The sequence below is a fragment of the Papaver somniferum genome, chromosome 9 (assembly GCF_003573695.1).
Source record: "Papaver somniferum cultivar HN1 chromosome 9, ASM357369v1, whole genome shotgun sequence".
In the NCBI taxonomy this organism is placed as follows: domain Eukaryota; kingdom Viridiplantae; phylum Streptophyta; class Magnoliopsida; order Ranunculales; family Papaveraceae; genus Papaver; species Papaver somniferum.
This window is the reverse complement of record NC_039366.1, coordinates 178,996,879-179,020,081: the sequence shown is the minus strand read 5'-3', so window position 1 is coordinate 179,020,081 and position 23,203 is coordinate 178,996,879. Positions and strand designations below refer to the sequence as shown.

Sequence of the window (23,203 nt, the reverse complement as noted above, 5' to 3'; positions counted from 1 at the left end):
GGACAAGCAGTGATGGTGTTGTTGCAGTTATGCAATTGCGGAAGCAATGGTTGAACAGTTAGAATGTTGGGTTATGCAGTGAGTAAAGGAGAGTGCTGGTGGAATTGGACAAGGTATCGCAGCTGTAATTCAAGTGGTGTCTTGTTGTTGTGTGGAGCTGAAAAGAATGATGATGTTGTTGCTACTGCAAAGAAGTTGGATTTGAGGTTATGAGCTTAGTCTTGGATCTGCAATGGACTAAGACAGTGGATGAAGGAATTGATGCAGTGGTTGAGCACTGATGGTATTTCTTGGTTGGAGTTTATAAAGATTGTAGTCGCCGCGGAAGTCAGGGAAGAAGAGGAGCTACAACTGTGATGTGTATTATGGAATGGATGCGAATGAGCTGAAATGGTTAGTAGAAAGTGTTGTTGCTATACATGGAATTATTGTTGCAGGTTAGTGTATCGAAACTGGAGCTGCACTGACTAAGAGATGGGTTCTGGGAGTTAAGTTTAAGTCGAGAAGAACATGAATGGCTTGAAGCAGAGTTGCAGGTGGTGCTGGATTCTATTGGGGCTGAGTGGCGTTGGCTGTAAGAAAGATATCGAAGTGCAGTTCTCTTGGCTGTGAGTTGAACCTGAGGTTGCAGTTACATGGGTTTGCATCATTGGTGACCCTGTAGAGCTGGAGGTTATTACAGTTGCAGGATGTGAAGCTAAGTTGCGATTACATTACAGGGAATATGGTTTGTAAAGAATGAGACTGAATGGAGTTGCAGGTGTCAGTTTTCTAGAACTGACAGACCAAAGACCAAATATTTAATGGGGTTATGAGCTTTGTTTGAGGCCCGAATGGTGATTATGGGCTGGACAGTTTTCGCCGAGAGTTACAAATGGGGAAGGCAGAGAAGAAATATAAAACAAGTTTTATATCTCCATATCTTATCTTCTCTTGGACCTTTGCCGAGGGTTTACAACATAAGAGGTTTTCTCTTCCTTCTTGTTATGAACTCCATGAATATGAGCTAAGTTTTTATTATTGGTTAAGGAATAAGTTGGATTTCCAAATATGGGTTTTCATTCAATAAATTAGTTTTGTCTCACAATTATCGATTATGATTCACTAGAAATATTGCATGTATGATTGATTGTTAGTTTCGTCAAGTTGCAAATTGGTAGAACTCGTAATCATATTTATTGCTAGTTTAGTGTTTATTATACGTAAACGTGATACACCTTGAATACAAGTAGTATAATTGTGATTATTGCTTGTAGTGATACATCCTAGTAATCACATGTGAGTCATAACCTTTGTTAAATCGGATTAGTGCTTTTACACGTTCGATTGTTTTGATTGGACTGATTTCATAAAACTTAGCGCATCTAGGGAATTAAACTTGATAGTGCTTTTACACGTTAGGTTGTTCTCTTAGGTAGAATTCATATTCGCATCTTTTAATGTGTTTGTTGATGATAAGAGGAAATTAGCGGGATATTCTTGCGATCAAGGTATCCTAGGGCCTTTGATAAAAATTGAGATTAAATATCAATTCTAGTTATTGTTGAAAAACATGTTTGTGGATGAAAACTGATCCTTAATCAATTTCTTTACATCTTGATTTGCGTGTTTGCTTCGCTTTATTTGTTTTGTTTGCTTTTATTTTACTTTTAGATTATAAAAATCAGAAATCCCCCCTTGTTTATATAGGAAACCGAAACAACTTGACAACCTAGATCCTCTCTGTGGGAACGATCCTTTCTTACCCTTGATATATTATATATTTTAAGTTGTGAGAAAGTAATATTATATTTGCACGGCTGACAACCGGTCATTATCTGTCAAATTTATTCTAAAGGAGGTCATACTGCTATTGATAGTTTTCAACACATGAACGTTTCCTATCAAGGTCGTGAACCTACACATAATCTATTTGTTATGCTTGCTAGTGCTAACATTCTTGGTGAAAATCTATGGTATATGGATTCTGGAGCAACTAATCATCTCACATACAATATTGATGAGTTCAATCCTTCTACTTCATATGATTGTTCAACTCAGATTTGAACTGTTAATGGTGAAGATATGGAAATCTCTCACATCAGTAATTCTAATTTTATACTTCAGGATAAATCCTTCTCCTTGAACAATGTTCTTCATGTCCCTAAATGTGCTCAAAACCTGATATATGTTCATCAGTTTGCTAGTGACAGCAATTGTTTTCTTACCTTTACTCCTTATGACTATGTTGCAAAGGATCTTGTTTCTCAGAAGACACTATTCAAGGGGATCAGTAAAGGAGCACTATATCCTCTACATTGCCAGGTTCATCTAATTACTTCATTATCTCCCACTGATTTATTATGTGTCAAGATTTCAGATGATGTATGTCACAGAAGATTAGGACATCCTTCATTCCAAACTATGAATAAAGTTTGTAGGAATTTGTCATTACATGTATCTCTTCATGAACCCTTATTCTGTAATGATTGTAATCCTGCTAGGAGTCATAAGCAACCCTGTATGCTTTCAATTTTTGTTAGTACTTCTCCATTGCAATTGCTACATTTGGATGTCTGGGGTTCTACAACTATATATGTCTTTGGTTAATTACAAATTATATATGTGTTAATATAGTGGATGATTTTACCAAATTTTGCTGGATTTATCCTCTTGCTGCTAAATCAGGTTTTAAGAATATCTTTTTTCATTACAAAGCATTTATTGAAAATCTATTCTCTATTAAAATCAAAATGCTCAGAACTGATGGATGTGGAGAATTTGTCAATAATGAATTAGGTGGTTTTCTTCTAGAACATAAAATTGTCCATGAAATGACTTGTCCTAATACACCTGAACATAATGGTGTGGCAGAGTCCAAACTTAGGCATTTAATAGAAATTACAAGAGTTTTTTTTATTCAATCGGTGTACCTGAATTTTTTTTAGGTAGAGGCCCTAACTGCAACAAATTATGTCATTAATAGGCTTCCTGTTAGGTCTCTTAAGATGGTTTCTCTTTTTGAAGATTTATTTCACAAGAAGCCAGATTATACTTTCTTCCTACAGCTTACTTGGATATTCTCAGTACTTTTGTTCCTACCACTTTTGCTCAGGCAAATAAGCATCCCAAATGGCAGGTACCTCTCAAGAATGAACATCAAGCTTTGAAAGATGCTGGAACTTGGATTTTAGTTCCTCCTGATCACTCTCAAAATGTTGTGGGATGTAAATGGGTGTTTAAAGTCAAAGAACATGTTGATGGTACCATTGAGAGGTTTAAAGCCAGATTGGTGTCCAAAGGATACATTCAATTGGAATGTCTTTATTATAATGATACTTTCAGTCTTGTGGTAAAACCTACTACCATTAGACTTGTTCTTTCTATGTATGTGAATGATGACTGGCTTCTCAAACAACTGGATGTGAGCAATGCCTTCTTACATGGGTCTCTCAAATAAGAAGTATTTATGCAATACCCTCCTGGCTTCATTGATGCAGAACATCCAGATTGGGTTTGCAAATTACAAAAGTCTTTGTATGGTTTAAAGGAAACTCCCATAGCTTGGTATGAGAGGTTAGTTGATGTCCTTCTTGAACTCAATTTTACTCTTTCTTTGGATGATTCTTCTCTTTTTGTTCAGTACATTGATAATCAACTTACTATCATCCTAGTATATGTTGATGACATCATTATCACTGGTAGTTTAGCATCCTTTTGTAACTCAGTGATTACTCAATTACAAGCTCATTTTCCAGTCAAGGACTTAGGAGATTTGCATTATTTTCTTGGTCTTGAAGTGAAGAGGTCTCTTGAGGGTTTATTTCTCTCTCGGATTAAGTATGCCCTAGAGCTTCTTCGGAAAACTAATCTTGTTGGTGTTAAGCCATGCTCCACACCTTGTCCTGCAACATTCAAACTCAGCAAATATGATGGAGAGTTATTATCTAATCCAGATGAGTTTAGGTCTATTGTTGGTGCTCTTCAACACTTAACATGGACCATACCTGAGATTTGCTTTGCAGTAAATCAAGTATGCCTCTTCATGCATTCTCCTACCACCTCTCATCTTCTAGCTGCTAAGAGAATCCTCAGATACATTAAAGGGACTTTGGGTCATGGATTATTTTTTGGCAAAGGATTTCATGCTCTTCATGGCTGCACTGATGCTGATTGGGCTGGAGATCCTACTACAAGAAGGTCAACAAGTGGATATTGTGTGTTTTTTTTAGGTAATCCTGTGTCCTGGTCATCAAAGAAACAATCCACCATTGCAAGATCCAATACTGAGGCTGAATACAAATCTTTAGCTTCAGCTGCAACTGAAATTGTCTGGTTATGCCATTTGCTCAAAAACTTGCACATTTTTCTTCTCGATGCTCCTCTTGTTATGTGTGATAACAAGAGTTCTATAGCACTTGGTTTTAATCTTGTGTTTCACAGCCGTATGAAACACTTGTCCATTGATTTTCATTTTGTCAGGGAACTAGTGCATAATGATAGTTTGCAGGTCAACTATATTTTAACAGATGCACAGGTTGCAGATATCCTTACCTTTTTTTTTTCTTAATCATGAAATTTTATTACCAAAATATCCAAAAATTACAACTTACACATTTTCAAGGCAGAAACCCAAATTAGAACATAAGCCCAGTAAGATAAGCCCAGTAAGTGAGTTGTAGCAATTATCAAGGCATAATAAGCGGAATAAAAATACAGAGAGCTCAGCCAAGGTAGTTGATATCGCGTACTGGTCTCATATCGGCCGGGTCCGATACATCTATACAAAAGATAATATAATTTTTTTATCGGTGATATATCATTTAATATAGAATTTAAAATAATTATAAAACCATAATAAAAAATAATAAGAATCATCCACATATGTCAAATTTTCAAAATACAAGGTGGTTTATTAGTCAGCGTTGTTATTGTTGTCCCATTATTCATTAAATCATTTTTATTACCCTTTATATTTATCTTTTATATTTCCCCGCCTTGCAATCGAAATATGGTTTCCATCTTATATCCTACCAAATAATCGTTGATTTTATATTATAAATATATTAGGGTTTTTTACCTTCTCCAATTGACATTGTACTTGGCTGTAAAGACTAGATGCATGTTGATGAAAAATTTATTCACGAAACCGATATTATCGGTGTACAAGTAAAACCGATATATCAGTCTGTACCGGCCTGTACAACCGGTAATATCGTTCATTCTTTGTATCGCCGATATTTTAGATATCGTATAGATATTTTCCGATATCCCATAAAAACATGTAATATCGGCCTGTACAACTGATATTGACTACCTTGAGCTCAGCAGAGCAGTGCAAACATAAATCAATACATCATTTTTCAGGAGCTGAACCTAAAGTAAATACCATCTTCACACTCCAACTGATTCAGGTCAAGTATATTTCAACAGATGCACATGGTGCAGATATCCTTACCTTTTTTTTTCTTAATCATGAAATTTTATTGGGATAATTGGAGTTTGGTACTCATGTTTAGACCAATACTAGGCTTTGGTCTAACATTTGTCCAACGTTAGGCTTTGGTGCCTGGACCAGTCGTTGACTTAGGTTGACCGTTTATGACCAGACTTTAATAATTTTTGTGAAATAAAAATGTTGTAAAAATAACGAGTTTACAAATGTATCCTTGAGATGGGTTTCTTCTCCCTGAAACTAGGTCCCTTCTTAATTCTTCTTTCACCGTTCAAACATCACCAGCAACTCAATCAGGGTATACTCCATTAATCCCAAGCAATCTTCTCGATCTAGTAATTCCATCACCAGCACCATCTTATACCATCAACATCATCTCTAAGATTCAATCTTCTACAGATTTGAGAAAACCCCAACTCCAACCTTAATTCCATTTATGTTCTTCAATTGCAGACAATCGGAACCCTAATTTCTTTCTCTCTGTGCATCAATCAATACTACCAATAGCCGAATCATTGTTCTTTATTAACGGATCTACTAAAATACCTATTCCGCTCTCAATTCACGATCATCTCTCAATTTCAGATTCAATTTTATCTTCTCGACTTCAATAGCAGCAGCACTGTCTTTGCATATCTCAGATTCAATTTCAGATTGAAACTCTTGGTTGCACTTCTTTTCTTCATACCTGCACACAATTCATCAAATAAGCCTAACATACATCTAATTCAACACTTCAATTCAGCCTTCATTTATCAACACATATCCATAGCAGCAGCAACACCTTCTTTCTCTTCTTGCAATCAAGAGAAGCTCGGCTCCATGGTATGTAATCACCATCTGCACCCATTTTCCCATGAATAGCAGCTCTCAGATTCAATATCATTTTACATAGATCGAACCCATTCTTCTCAACAATTGTACTTCTACAACTGCTAACCTTTTCCATCATTTTGAACAAAAATTCAGCCCCAAAACTCCTCCATTAATCGATTCGTTCCAAACCCCATCTCTCTCTACTGATTCAACATCAAACCCTAACCAGTTCCTTCACTGTTCAACATGACCCATTTGATCACTATCACAAACCCATTTCCTCAACAAGATCACTGAGATTTAATCTTCTCAATTGCAGCACCAGCAGACCATCACAGACTTCTTCAATCATCTCAAATCCCATTTGAATCTTCTCGGATTGAAACCTATCTTCGAACAACAACATCTCTTCGTCTGTATCGATCTGCATTTGATTTCTTCTTTTAGTAAATACTACCATCTCTCGAATCGATCAATACCACCACTAATTGAATCGACTGTTCTATTGATCTCATTTCCCGTATTCTTCTCTCAATTCACGGACATCTCTCGATTTCAGATTCGATTTCTCTCTTTTCTCTCTCAGTTTTTTTTTTCTTTTCTCTCTGGGTAACTTGTACCACCACGAAGCTTTTATATTTTTGTAAATATTAATAAAGCTAAAGGGTATTATAGTAATCTTCTTAATAATTAAATTTTATATGAAATTTCTAATAATTAGTAAACAGAAGTTAGCACTTAACCTAGTCAACGCGGGTCAACGTCTAGTGCGGGTACCAAAGCCTAAGGTTGGACAAATATTAGACCAAAGCCTAGTGTTGGTCTAAACTTGAGTACCAAACTCTAATTATCCCAATTTTATTACCAAAATTTACAACTTACAGGGAGGCCAAGACATTTTCAAGGCAGAAACCCAAATTAGAACATAAGCCCAGTAAGCTAAGCCCAAAGTGAGCTGTAGCAATTATCAAGGCATAATAAGCAGAAGAAAAATACAGAGAGCTCAGCAGAGCAGTGCAAACATAAATCAATACATCATTTTTCAGGAGTTGAACCTAAAGTAAATACCATCTTCACACTCCAACTGATTCAGGTCAAGTATATTTCAACAGATGCACAGGTTGCAGATATCCTTACCCTTTTTTTTTTCTTAATCATGAAATTTTATTACCAAAATTTATAACTTACAGGGAGGCTAAGACATTTTCAAGGCAGAAACCCAAATTATAACATAATCCCAGTAAGCTAAGCCCAGTAAGTGAGATGTAGCAATTATCAAGGCATGATAAGCAGAAGAAAAATACAGAGAGCTCAGCAGAGCAGTGCAAACATAAATCAATACATCATTTTTCAGGAGCTGAACCTAAAGTAAATACCATCTTCATACTCCAACTGATTCAGAAAGTCTGGCTTGTCCTCATAATATAGAACTGTTCCTCTTACAAGAAGTACACCTTGTTTATCCATCTTGTCAGCAAAAAAGTTTATCTCTCTATATGAATGTGTGAATGTGATTCTTGATATGTACTTTCTAATTTTGTTCCATTTATTCACAACAATCCAAGGTATTCTACCATTGCTGAAAGCTAACAAAACTGCTTTAGAGTCAAGACTGAAACATACATTCTTATACCTTTTCTTCACTGCCCATTCACCAGCTACCACCAAAGCCATTACCTCATCCAGATAGTTTGTTGCTATCCCCAAACCTCCAGAAGATGCTCCAAGGCATCCACCATCTTCATTCCTTGCCACAAAAACCATTCCAGCATTTCCAGGGTTACCCTTTGATGCTCCATCACAACATATGAGTATTTTTCCTCTTCCAGGCAATTTGAAGAAGCATTGTTTTACATCTGTCATGTGTGTTTTAATTTTGGTGATTCCAAAATGTAGTAAAATTTGTAGGTCATACATATTCCCCTATTTGGAGCCTTTAACTCTTATACCACACTCCCTTGTGTAAGAAATAAATCTCTGTTTGAACTTTTCAAAGTTAGGTTCTTCACTCTCATATATCTTCTTATTTCTTGTATGCCAGAGCTCAACCATCACTTTAAATGCACAGTTATACCATACTTCTTGAATTGCACCACTTTTACGCTTAGAAAATTTCAGAACATCCTCAAATGTTGTAGGATTTAGAAAGCAAAAGATCCCTCCCAGCCAACACCAAATTTTGGTGCTAAATGTACAATTCCATAATATATGATCCATTGTATCCTGTACATTGCCACATAAATAACATTTTGAGACTTTCAAGAAACCTTTTTTTCTTACAGTTTCCTCAGTGGCACAAGCTCTTCTCAATATTTTACATAGATTTGTAGAAGTATAAGGGTGCACACATGGATTCCAAATTTTCTTTGTCCAAGATATCACATGATATTTTTTCCTTATCTGCTGAGCTGCACTGGCAACAGAGAATTTTATATTTAATTCCTTCTCCCATACCATCTTTTCAGAGCCACCACCAATTGATGGTACTTCATTCCTCTCAATAAAATTAAACATTTGCTCAGGGATTTGCCACACACCATTGTTTGAGGGCAAAAACTGATTCTGTTGTTTTTGGTAAATTTGGGTGTGTTGATGAGAAACAAATTCAAATCCTAAACAAATGCACTGCACGGGAGTACTTTTAGATTCGAGATCAATTTGTAAGACTCTGGCCTAAACCAAGAAATGGCCGTTCCAGATTCAGTCACAAAGTGAAGGGAAAGGGTTGATCTTAGGGAGGGAAGCAAAGAAGGTGTTTGAGATCAGAATGTTGAATTATGAAGGTGTGGATGTTTACGACTTGTATCATAATATGGTTTTTGGATACCCTGTGTTGATAACACTTGTGTTCTTATTATCGAAATAGGTTGAAAACCTATTTATACAAGTCAATGAGCGCACCCTGATCTCGTAAGAAGTGGAGGATATTAAGTAGTAGAGTAGAGGGGTTGTGTAAGAGGTGGTGATCATCACGTTTCCATTATGAGGGAAGACTGGTCACACCTTCACCCACTAGTCTCATCGTTGTTAACCGTCTGTCCTTTCCTGACATTTTCTCGTAGTGGGCGCGTTGCACGCCGCAAGCTGTAAAACGCCATATACCAGTACCCCAATGAGCATCCCCCAGTTTGTGACACGTTTGATGTCTCGAATAAATGGGTCAAGTCGTGGGACTTGCCGCACAGAATAGCACGCGACGCTATTAGGTTAAATAACTAAGTTATTTGTGAAACCGATATTCATAAAATATCGTATGTATTCGATGCATGTAAAAATATATTTTAAGCAAGCAGCTCGAAATAATCGATGCGCATGGAGCATCGTTGTTTTAGAGCTTGTCTCAATTAGTCGCGAGTCGATCGTCTTAAAAAGAAGAGTGTGACCGAACACCTTTGGGAGATCGTTTGGTAGCTCTAAGGGTGAGCTACTGCTTGGTCGATCGCTCCCTGTAGGCGAGTGGCGGATGGTATCCATTCTAAAATCCTACCGGTTGATCTAAATTAGATCTGGATCGTTCAAATCGGCTAGCCAAGTTGAGTGGCCGGGACGATTTGCGGCAGTTAATGACTGTTGTTCAATCAGCGCGAAGGACCATCTTTGGGTGATCGTTTGAGGATCACATGGGCGAGTTGTAGCTTGGTCGATTGCTCCTTACGAGAGGGGGTGTCCGGTGATCATAGCGTCACCCCATTGATCATATAGTATCCGATCTAAGCCGTCCGAACGAGATGGTTTTGCATCAGCTGCTTGCTGTCGTTGATTTAGAGTTTTGAATCCGTGCGACCAACCCTAGTTTGGGTAATCGAATCAAAGCGCTGGGCGCTGATTTGAACCGGCCGATCGGCCATATGCAAAGACGGGTCACTTGTGAGCATGCTGACATCTCCTTGACCATCTAAAATTAGATCTAAACCACTCGATTCGGCTGGCGAAGATGGGTGGTCATGATCGATTCGCGATAGTAGCATACTGCCACAAATATAAATTAGGTTTTTAAAACGGCCGCGTCCACCCTAGTTCGATTGAACGGTTTGATGTGTCATTGACTTCCCATGAGCAAGTCGATCGACCGGTAATGAAATTGGGTCGGCGATGAACGCATTGGCATCTCTTTGATCGTGCGGGACACGATCCAGACCGTCCAACTTGGCTGGCTAAGTTTGATGGATGTGATGATTTGCGATAGTTGTATGCTGTCGCAACCCAAATTAGAGCTTTGGAATAACACGTTCTCCCTAGTTTGGGCAAACGATTTGACGCCCTCTGGACTTGCCGCGGGCAGGTCGATCGACCAAGGGAGAAATTCAGACGCCAATGGGTATGCTGGCGCCTCTTCGATCATTCCAAGGAAGATCTCAGCCGTGTAACTAGGTTGGCTAAGTTGGAAGGTCATGATGTATTTGAGACCGTTTTTGTCGGTCTTAGGTCGTTTGAGATTAATTTCAAATAACGCGAACACCCATATTAGGGTTAACGTTCGAAGTGCTTGCGGGTGTACCAGATGGAATCCGTTCGTTCGGGATATAAATGGGTCCACCGGTGGTCATCATGATGATCACCTAGTTCCGCTAGGAGTAGGCTAGGCCCGTTGAATTGTGTGGCCAAATCGTGTGGTCGTGATCGTTTTTTAAGACTGATATGGACAGTCTAGATTTTCATTAAGGAATTTAAACGCGTTCGATCGCGCTAACTTTTAATTAAAAAGTGTGTAAACACGCTGATCACTTTATAGAGACTGGTGTGCCATACGTGAGTGTTTTCATGCAGGTCTCAATACTGACAATTCGGGAGATTCATGCTACTCCGCTGCGAGTGAACATTAATCGTCATGTCATGCAAATATTGAAAGTTCGGATGGGAACATTGCATAGGAAAATACTAGGCAGGCAATGCATTAGTGAATACTGCCGGTGAAAGATAAAATTCACGGAATATTTGGGATTGTTGTTGCCCGCACCATTCTGAGTAAATTTCATATATACAAATATATTGAATTGCTCAATACATATGTGAGCAAAGAGGCTTAAGCACTTGTTGCTTTTAAATGGCTTCTGTTCCTTTGCAGGATGACAGTGCATTAAATACAGGGTTTACGATTTTAACCCTTGAACTAAAAGCCACCATCAACATTAAGTCCCCTGCTTAGTACGTAACAGTGACATTGTTGCGGGGTAAGCACTAGATGGTGAAAAATAAAGATAAAACTTATGAGACAAAGTTAGATGTTACCAGGAGAGATGGGTCGGCTTGTCCTTGGAACATGTCACGTTCAAGAGGCGTTCAGGTGAGCGTTCCCCTAGCATGATGTCGATTGGCCCCAGGTAGATTAGGCATACGGTTGGTTGGGATTTCAAACTATTCATGACGACGTCATAATCCTCGACTCTGATGTGGACGAGCCCTATCATGAGGAATATCCTTAAAAGGCTGTTGAAGCAATTTCTGAAAAAGATGTTGAAGCAGCTCCCAAAGAGAACGTTGATGTATCTTCCGAAAAGGGTGTTGAAGCGGCTCGAGAGGATGTTGAAGCGGCTTCCGGAGAGGATGTTGAAGCATCTCCTGGAGATGACTCTAGTGAAGGCTCCCTTGGCCCTGACGTTGATGACACTTCTTTGATGTTTAGTAGTCTTTGTTTCATGCGGCTGGAGCCAGGGCTTGATCGAATAATAATCCCTCATTCATGCTGCTTTTATGATTTTACGCTTTCAGTTGGATGAATGAATGAAATCTCCCGACTTTGTAATCCAAATTCTTAGAAAGATCTCGCAATATCTTGAAACTTTAGACGTAGCGCTCTTCGGCAAGGTTAGAGTAGAGCCTGTGTACATGATTTTGCAATCTGAGCTCTCCCATTCTTTTATTTGATGTTCCCCTTACAGAATACACGCTTCTTGAAGATTTGTGGCGTGCTGGCTAGGTATGTAGAAGGATGGACGTTGTGCCGAGAATCTAGAGAGCCAATAAGCCGCATGTTGTTTGCTAAACGGATGAGAGAGGCCTTATCTTCAATTGACGACATGTGCATCGTGATTTCTGAAGAAGTAATTGCAAATTGGGAGTGTCACTGGGTACTGCGCCACCTTCAGATTCAGTGCTTCCAGTCCGTGAAATGATTTCCAAAATTCGAAAATTGCATAATGAAATGGACAAAAACTCCTCTAGGGATCATGTCAGTCAAAAGAGGTGGTGGTTGAGAAAACCGTCTCAATGTTGAAGCAGGCTGCTTTTTGGGATATCTTCAAGGACTTCGTTCCAAGCGACATATTTTGAACCGTTTTCTGAATCTTGGATGGTTGTATGGAATGGGATGCGATGAGAAGTCCCCACTTCAGATTCGATGGCGTAGCTGGATATGTGAAAATATCTCCGACTTGTACTTTTGGAGTCTTTGATGCACATGTACGTCTTCATGTTAAGAAATTTCCGCGGCTCGTAAATCTTCAACAGTGATGATGGTGACATTAAAAATAAACCAGTTGAGGGACGTGAAGGCATCCTGTGCTGGCAGTCCCCAGGTGTAATTATCCCGAGCTTATTTTCTCTTGAAAGACGTACTTCCACTGTATTTTCCGGTAAGGTGGTTGACGAATTGATGAAGGCGGCAATCTTTTGGATTCATCATTTGTTGATCAATAGCAGGAGTCGCTCTTGATAGATCTGTATTGTATCCAAACTTTTGGCAGCCCATGTACCCTTCCCATAGGAAATTGGAAATCTAGAAACACTGAATCTGACTTTGTCGGCGATGTGGTTGTTGATGCGCAGCTTCGTGCAAGCCTTGGGTAGGTGTCACTGAGTTCTGTGGAAGGCATGATTCTGTCGGTCTAGCTCGCTGAGGCACGACTTTCCTCTTTGATTCTTCATTGATAACAATGCTTATGGATGGTTGAACCAACTACTTCTTTTCGGTCAGGCGCCTCCCAAACAGGGAGGTGATGATACTCTTACGCTGCATCTTTGAAAAGTGGTAACCTTGTCACGGTTATGACTTCTTGGTTGACAGTCTCTTCTAGGTTGAAAAGGTCCTTGATAGTGAAGGGATTCTGTGTTGAACCTCAGTCCCCAAGCGTGATTTACATGGTTCTGTCTTGTATGGTCGATGGGTTTACCATAATAAAGATATCACCATCTCGCCTCCGTGACTCTATTACTTCTCCATGGGAAAATAAAATATGCAGAAGTTCGGATTACCTTTGTCCATAGTGGTTGTTTCTACGGTGAAGCTCGGACTGGTATCAACAAACGAGCAACAACGGTTCTTGGCAACAACTGTGATCAGAAGAGACTGGCAGGGAGAGGCGTGATAGCTACGGGCACGAACTTGGCAGTCTTCATATAGTGGTAGAGCTTGTCTCGTTATTATAGGGAGAATCTAATGATGGAGCCGATAGCTTCCTTGATGTTTCCTCATGGAATGGAAAAGAGGGAGACAGTTCCCTGCCCACGAGTATCCACTGAGCTTTCGACTTGATAGATGTTGTCACGCTGGGTTTCTGAGGAAGTAATTTGGATGCGAGTTGGAGTTGAACCATATGTTGATGAGGATCGTACGAGTTACTGATCATGAGGCCGTCTTTGCGTCTACGTTGCGTTTCATAGACGTCCAGGAATATCGCTGGTCTTTGACAATACGTCTGCTCTCTTGAGTATGTCCTCGTATTTGGACATCTTGGAATCATAATGATAGCGTGCTTGCGTCTCTCTAAATTCAACATTTTTTATATGGGTAGTGTTGAGCAGTCCCCAGCCATACTCTTTTTCCTTTATCATCTTTAAATCGTGTCTTTGAGGAGTAGGGAAGTTCCCTCATGGGAATGACTTAACTAACAGGTTGTGCAAATATGATGAAGCTCTTGACATGGAAAGTCTGTATGTACCTCTTAAGTCCCAGGTGCAACCTCCTTCGATAATGCAACCACTTCTTCTACGGGAGACGAAATTATGAAAGCGTCTCTCACTGATGTTGTTGCCGTCGACCCCGATATGGTATATCTCGGACGTTGTTTTATCATTGTGACAGTCGTGCATGTGGTACTGGAGTTGGAGTTGGCGGTTTTGGACGCGCAGGATGTTGTATCTCGGTGATTTTCCTCTTGCTGCTTCAGTGAAATTGCTTACAAAAGGCTGAAGGTTGTATTGCCTGTTGGTGAGATGTATGCTTCCACGAATATCATGAGGCTCTTCACTCCTGGCAGGCCTGGTTATTTCTAGCAGGGCAGGTGTTGTTGTGGCTAACCGTTTAGCAGCTTCACGAAGTTCAGAGGATGCCTGAAAGCGCAGATTCTCCAGCATAGCACGATAGACAAGTACCATCCTATTAATGAATAATTCCACCAATCGTTGTTCAGTCATATTTGGATCGTGACAATCCAGTGCCTGAATTCAGAACCTCTTGACATAATCATTTGGATGTTCGTTGTTTCACTGAAACGTTCTTCCCGAGTCTGATAGAGTGATTTGCCCAGACACAAAGAAATATTTCTTCTTCAGCATTACCCGTTTCCCTAGGAAAAATAAATATGGGAGACGCGAGTCCTTTTGGTGCAGCAATTTCTCAGATCTCCTCTGCGTGAGGTTATCTCGGTTGTGGATTCTTTTTCAACATGATAACGTGGGCATCGTTATCTTCTTGAGGCTGCTCTCTTGAGGTGTTGGCTCCAGTAGATCTGAAGATGTCCCGGGATCGCTCTTGTCCGGGTTGACATAATAGGCGAACCCTTTATGATGATTTGAAGATGTGTCAAGCCTCCTTTGTTATTGTAGATGTACGAACTCTCGGAATTACGCCATGTTATGGATCTACACGTTTTGTTGATGAAGTGATAGCGGATACTCCTGACCTTAAATTGGTAGCAGTGGTGAAATAGAGATATACCTTTTCTTTTGTGACCCCTGCAGGTGTCTTCCTAGGGCTCCACTGGTGTTGAATTTGTTTTCGACTATCTCCATACTGGAACAACGACTAAGCGAATCTTCACGTTGTATTTCTGGGTGTGCACCCTTTGAGGCATTTCTGGCTTTCTCCATACAACACTTTTAGTGTTGCAAAAAAGACGGTTGCTCCATTCGGATCTCGAGAGAAGCCGTTGTGTTCTTCTAAGTAGTAGTCGCGTCTTCTTGTGTCTCCACGTGGCTTTCTGGTCATTTTATCTGGGAGATTTACTGGTGCTCAGCTATCCAAGGCATTTACAGTAGCATTGCTTGAAAAAGCATTTTTGAGAAGCTTCTTAGCGAATGGAACACCGAAATCGAAATTGGTTGTCGAACGTAAATTGAATTTAATGATTGAATTGGATCTAAGATCCACCCTTTTGAAATTGAGAAAACTGGAATGAATATTGAGAAACTGATTTTGCAACCGAGAGATCAATCTCCCACTGTGGTCGCCAGTTGTTTGAGGGTAAAAACTGATTCTGTTGTTTTTGGTAAATTTGGGTATGTTGATGAGAAACGAATTCAAACCCTAAACAAATGCACTGCACATGAGTACTTTTAGATTGGAGATATCAATTTGTAAGACTCTGTCCTAAACCAAGAAATGGTCATTCCAGATTCAATTCGGTCACAAAGTGAAGGACAATGGTTGATCTTAGAGAGGGAAGCAAAGAAGGTGTTTGAGATCAGAATGTTGAATTATGAAGCTGTGGATGTTTTATGACTTGTATCAGAATATGATTTATGGATACCCCGTGTTGATAACACTTGTGTTCTTATTTTCGAAATAGATTGAAAACCTATTTATACAAGTCAATGAGCGCACCCTGATCTCGTAGGAAGTGGAGGAGATTAAGTAGTGGAATAATGGGGTTGCGTAAGAGGTGGTGATCATCACGTTTCCATTATGAGGGAAGACTGGTCACACCTTCACCCACTACTCTCATCGTTGTTAACCGTCCTTCAATTCCTGAAACTTTCTCGTAGTGGGCGCGTTGCACGCCGCAAGCTGTAAACCGCCATACCAATACCACAGTGAGCATCACCCAGTTTGTGACACGTTTGATGTCTCGAATAAATGGGTCAAGTCGTGGGACTTTCTGCACAGAATAGCATGCCGCTATTAGGTTAAATAACTAAGTTATTTGTGAAGCCGATATTCGTAAATTATCGTATGTATTCGATGCATGTAAAACATCGCTTTTAAGCAAGCAGATCGAAATAATCAATGCGCATGGAGCATCATTGTTTTAGAGCTTGTCTAAATTAGTCGCGAGTCGATCGTCTTAAAAAGAAGAGCGTGACCGGACACCTTTGGGCGATCGTTTGGTAGCTCTAAGGGTGAGCTATTGCTTGGTCGATCGCTCCCTGTAGGCGAGTGGCGGATGGTAGCGATTCTAAAATCCTACCGGTTGATCTAAATTAGATCTGGATCGCTCAAATAGGCTAGCCAAGTTGAGTGGCCGGGACGATTTGCGGCAGTTAATGACTGCTGTTGAAGCAGCACGAAGGACCATCTTTGGGTGATCATTTGAGGATCACATGGGCGAGTTGTAGCTTGGTCGATTGCTCCTTACGGGAGGGGGTGGCCGGTGATCTTAGCGTCACCCCATTGATCATATAGTATCCGATCTAAGCCGTCCGACCAAGCTAGCGAAGTTGGACGAACGAGATGGTTTTGCATCAGCTGCTTGCTGTCGTTGATTTAGAGTTTCGAAGCCGTGCGGCCAACCCTAGTTTGGTTAATCGAATCAAAGCGCTGGCGCTGATTTGAACAGGCCGATCGGCCATGTGAAAAGACGGGCCGCTTGTGAGCATGCTGACATCTCCTGGGCCATCTAAAATTAGATCTAAGCCACTCGATTCGGCTGGCGAAGATGGGTGGTCATGATCGATTCGCGATAGTAGCATACTGCCGCAAATATAAATTAGGGTTTTAAAACGGCCGCGTCCACCCTAGTTCGATCGAACGGTTTGATACGTCATTGACTTCCCATGAGCAAGTCGATCGACCGGGAATGAAATTGAGCCGGCGGTGAACGCATTGGCATCTCTTTGATCGTGCGGGACATGATCTAGGCCGTCCAATTTGGCTGGCTAGGTTGGATGGATGTGATGATTTGCGACAGTTGTATGTTGTCGCAACCCAAATTAGGTCGCCCTAGTTTGGGCAAACGATTTGACTCCCTCTGGACTTGCCGCGGGAAGGTCGATCGACCAAGGGAGAAGTTGGGACGCCACTGGGTATGTTGGCGCCTCTTCGATCATTCGAAGGAAGATCTCAGCCGTCCAACTAGGCTGGCTAAGTTGGACGGTCATGATGTATTTGAGACCATTTTTGTCGGTCTTCGCTCGTTTGAGCTTATTTTTCAAATAGCGCGAACACCCATATTAGGGTTAACGTTCGAAGTGTTTGCGGGTGTACTAGATGGAATCCGTTCGGTCGGGATGTTAGTGGGACCGCAGATGGTCATCATGATGATCACCTAGTTCCGCTAGGAGTAGGCTAGGCCTGTTGAATTGTGTGGCCAAATCGTGTAGTCGTGATCGTTTTTTAAGACTTATATGGACAGTCTAGATTTTCATTAAGGAATTTAAACGCGTTCGATCGCGCTAAATTTTAATTATAAAGTGCGTAAACACGCTGATCACTTTATAGAGAGTGGTTTGGCCTACGTGAGTGTTTTCATGCACGTCTCAATACTGACACTTCGGGAGATTCATGCTACTCCGCTGCGAGTGAACATTAATCGTCATGTCATGCCAATATTGAGAGTTTGGCTGGGAACATTGCATAGGAAAATACTAGGCAGGCAATGCATTAGTGAATAATGCCAGTGGAAGATAAAATTCACATAATATTTGGGATTGTTGTTGCACGCACCATTCTGAGTAAATTTCATATATACAAATATATTGAATTGCTCAATACATATATGAGCGAAGAGGCTTAAGCACTCGTTGCTTTTAAATGGATTCTGTTCCTTTGCAGGAGGACAACACATTAAATACAGGGTTTACGATTTTAGCCCTTTGAACTAAAAACCACCATCAACAACCATCCACAATTAGGTTAGCTACCTTTAAATCCATATTCATCTGGACATAATTATCCTCTGCATGCCTCTCAATTGAAGAATATTCCTTGATCCATTTATCATGCCACACATATATTGTTTTTCCATCTCCAACTATCCATCTTTTTCCTTCATTCACTTCAGAGATCACCCATTTAATTCCTGGCCAAATTGAGGATTGTCTGTAAGATGATATCCATTCATTATTCTTGTTCTTGTACTTAGCTCTCATGAACTAAGTCCACTCCACCTCCTCTGTTTCAGTTTTCTACAAAAGTTTCATTAACAAGGCTTTATTCATCACCTCCAATCTCCTTAATCCCAAACCACCTTCAATTATTGAAGCACTAACTTTATCCCATTTCACAATAATTAATTTTTTAACAGCAGGATCTCCAGACCATAGGAAATTCCTGATAATTTTCTCACATGTTTGACCAAGGTTAATCTTGCACAGAAAGATAATAATTTACCCATCCATCCAGCTAACATCTTCTGCATTAATTCCACCATTCCCCAAACTTGGTAAGATTTTACTCTTCCAGAATTTAAAATGATCCCCAAGTAAGTATAAGGCAACTCTGATAGTCCCATTTGCAGATATTCAGCTATCCCAATCCTTCTTGCATTTGAAGCTCCACCTGCAAAACATTTACTTTTGTTCTTATTCACTACTTGTCCAGATGAAAGTTGATATTTGCTTAATAAGTTCATCAAATTGTCCAATGATTTTTTGCGGCCATTGCAGAATATAAAAATATCATCAGCAAACATTAAGTGTGAAGGTTGACAACTAACTCTAGTCACCATTGCTTGTATCTTACCCTCCTGCACCATTTTAGATATATTTCTGCTAAGAAATTCCTCTGCAAGAATAAATAAGATGGGTGACAATGGATCACCTTGTCTGAGACCCCTTCCAACACCAAAACAACCACATGGACCACCATTGACAAGTATTGAGATCATTGCAAATTCAAATATTTTCCTGAGCCAACTAATGCCAATTTCAGAGAATCCAAATCTTCTAAGCACTTCAAACAAGAAATCCCAACTCAATGAATCATAAGCTTGAGTTATATCCAGTTTAAGACCGACGTTCCCTCCTCTCCTCTTAATGATTAGTTCATTAATCATTTCAGAATCTAACACAATTTTATCATGAATATTCCTCCCCTTAATAAATGCACCTTGTTGAATAGAAATTAATCTCTCAACCATAGTACTTATTCTAGTAGTAATAATTCTGGTGAATATTTTGAAGATGAAATTAGCTAAACCAATAGGCCTAAATTGCTCTGCTCTTCTTGCACCCTGAATTTTAGGAAGTAAAAATAGGAAGTTAGAATTTAAACCTTTAGGGATAAACCTGTGACTCCAACAATATTGAATTGATTCTATTAACTTTGCACCAATAATGTCCCATACAAATTTGTAGAAACTGCCAGGAAATCCATCTGTCCCTGGAGCATTATTTGCATTCATGCCATAAACTGCTTCTTTAATTTCCATTGCAGTGGTAACATCATCAAGGAACTTGTTGTCTTCATCATTTAGTATTTTAGGAATTGCTTCCATTATATCCTCATGAACTGTAATATTCTGATCTTCAAATTTCTTTTGATAATATTCCACCAAAATATTTGCAATTTGAGATTGTTCAGTTACTACATTGCCCTGTGTACTTTCTAATTCAGTAATATTGTTTTGAGATTGTCTTATTTTAATAGATGCATGAAAGAATGTTGTATTAGCACCACCCTCCTTTATCCATTTTACTCTAGCCTTAGCTCTCATTAATTCATTATATTGCTGAGAAGCTATTTCATGTCTCCCCCTTGTTGTGACCAATTTATTTAATAACTCAACATTTTCAGGATCTGCATCTGATAACAGAGAAGCTGCAAGTACCTCATCTTCTGTATTCTTTACTTTGATTCTGAGATCTCCAAAAACCTCCCAGCTCCACTTCTTCAATTTTTGTTTTAGTCTTTTTAATTTATTCATAAAACAAAAATATGGATTACCTGATATTTCCTCATTCCATGCATATTTAATAACTTCAATAAAACCAGGATGAGAAGTCCAAATAGGTTGATATCTAAAAGGGGCATTTACAGGCTTACAAGTATTCACAACAGAACCAAATAAGGGACCATGATCAGATGTACCTCTTACACCCACTTTATAGGACCAGCCATCAAATTTTCCAACCATTTAAGGTTATAGAAAGCTTTATCAAGATCACATAAAATTCTTTTTTTACCAACTCTATTATCGCACCAAGAAAATTTGATTCCAGTTCTTGTGGCTTGAATTAGATTGCAAGACTCTAGACAGTCTCTAAAATCCTGCATTGATACTCGAAGTGGTCTTCTGCATTGAAGATGACACCACTACTGGTTTAAATAAAGAAGAATTCCAAAAACCCATATATTACCCTTTGCAGTATCACTAGAATTATGTATGACCATTTTACTCATCCCAGAAAGATTCAAACTCTTAGTTCCACTACTAGAAACTTTTATTTTAGGTTCAGCTACCCATAATAATGAAGGACTAAAATTTTTAACTAAATTTCTCAGTTTATCTTTGGCTTGAATTCTTTTCAAGCCTCTGATATTCCAATAGAGCACTTTCATTGAGATTGAGTTAACTGAGAAATACTAGTAGCTCCCACACTAACATTTGATTTAACTGAAGTACTTGCTTGCTTTCTAGTTATAACATTAGGAACACCTTTAATAGTTTTACCTTTAACAGGTTTGCTTGCAGATATCCTTACCAAGGGTATAGCTTCTCTGAGATTTGATTTTCTTAAACACAAGCTTCAGGTGCTAAAGCCCATTCTGCTTTAGGGAGGGTAATTGAAGAACTATTCTGATCACTCAGTTTTACCTGAGTCAGTCACTCAGCTTGTCTGAGTTAGTTATTCTATCTGTAACTGACAGAGTACACGTGTGTCTTTCTCATTGGTAATCTGTTACACCAAATGAGTGTTTTACAGCTGTTAAACAGAGTCTTGAGTTACCGTTAACTCTGGTTGTAATATAAGAACCTTGTATTCTTCTCTCTCTTTCAGTTAATGAAAATCTGATATTCTCTCTACAACTAATAACAACTTTGGCATGTGGTTTTGGCTCAACCTTTTTGTGGTATCCAGGGTCATATACTCTTCTAGATCGTCGAAAACATATATTGATAGGATTGCACTGAGAAATTTAGTTTCTTATACTTTTAAGGTTAGTTGAGACCATAAGATTAAGATTAGGTTATGATTAGGTTAAGCTAACAAATTTAGTTTCTTTTACTCTTAGGTTTAGTCGTTGTTGCAGCCTCGCGTGGTTAGGTTAAGGTTTGGTCAGGCCAAGGTATAATTTATGTCGTCTAATCTAAAAAGAATCTTGGTCATCCTTTGTCTTAAATATACTTCAGTCATTCTTAGAATATGTTTATGTTTGTACCATATGGTTTGGTGTATGGACCCAAATTCCCCAGCCCAATAATTCTACCCAAGATAAGCATTGGGCTCTTGGGTAAAAAAATATGGAAGGATAATTATAGCCCTGTCAGCAATTATACTTCTACACCAGAATACCAGGTATAACCTGGAAGTTATAGATCCTCAGAAAAAGGAGGAATCAGTTACTAAGAAGACCAGGTATAACTTGGAAGTTACAGATCCTCAGAAAAATGAGGAATCAGTTACTAAGAATACCATGACCTGGAAAGTAGTTGGTCTAGATACATAGTCAAAATGTATCTAGATGGAAACTTGACTGGATACAATTCATCCATAACCTATAAATAGAGGTGGAATTCCAACTGGAAAGGTACACATTTCTAATCCTTCTCTCTCCATAAAAACCCGTTTAGAGCTCTTATTCATTGAGGCATCAGAGTATCTTTGCAAGTTTCGCCTCCAAATAAGAAATGGAAAGTGGAAGGTGTATTGCGACAATAAAAAATGTAAAGTTTCTCCTTCAAATAAGATAAAATTTCCATGGATATCGTTTATGTGAGTAGTCTCCAATGTATCTCGTTATGGATGCAATCTTCGAGTTCCATATAAAAGAAAGACACATATGGACCGACACATATGAAAATAGCAGTCATCAACAGTATGCGACATGAAAGTCAACGGTCGACCTCAGTTGCATCACAATCAGTGTATTCAATTCGCACACGCTTTATTAGCGTAGCCTCGTAAACATCAGCGATCTCAAGTTGTATAATCACACCAAATCAGTGAAAAACATCTTCATTATATCTCTACTCCAACTCAAGTGTTAGTTGCTCGTACATGCGCCATTGGTCAGTTAATCAAACACAAGACTTCCTCAATGGTCAAACTCGCTAGACCCAACATTTCAAGTCATCGGTTCTATCAGAAATTTAGCTCGTTATATCGTAGAAGTTATGAGCGATTTACTAAAGTTGAAAAATCTGGCTAAAGGTTCAGTTCGTGGATAGGAAACAATACACAAACCTTTAGTGACATTTCAAGAACTAAACCTTCAAAATCGTGATTTATGGTCTATTTTAGTCAAGTTTCCGATGTTTCTTATCTTAGACTAGGTGGTTTGAATTTTAATCATGCGTTATAAAACGCAGTTTCATGTAACTACACAAACCATCCCTTGGAAAATCGTGTGTGTTGCATAAGTTTGTTTTCCACATCTTTATTCTCCATAAAAAATGAGATTGTGAAGACTTCACTTGGGGATCACAAAGCACAAGTAAGCTATCTTTTTCTTTGATAGTTAAAAAACCTGTATTCGTGCGATTATAATACTCCTTGTCCATTCTAAGGTCCTTCTCTTATATTATAAGGCAATTCAAGGATATCTTTATCGTAAACACTAAATTTGGTAGATCAAGATATATTTAATAATATTTGTAGTTGATCTTGTGAGGTAAAATCAATGAGGTCACGGAACGT

The 23,203-nt window shown here is 39.1% G+C and overlaps 1 protein-coding gene across 1 annotated transcript; it reads right to left on the bottom strand.

Annotated features, from left to right (window-relative positions):
- Positions 1-7,600: 7,600 nt before the first annotated feature.
- On the bottom strand, positions 7,601-8,113 carry LOC113312923 (ribonuclease H-like). Its single transcript, XM_026561656.1, has one exon. It carries the CDS (start codon positions 8,111-8,113, stop codon positions 7,601-7,603), a length of 513 nt encoding a protein of 170 aa, XP_026417441.1.
- Positions 8,114-23,203: the final 15,090 nt, after the last annotated feature.

Excerpts from the sequence above, each read along its gene's own strand:
- LOC113312923 (XM_026561656.1), bottom strand. The coding sequence starts at position 8,113 with ATGACAGATGTAAAACAATGCTTCTTCAAATTGCCTGGAAGAGGAAAA.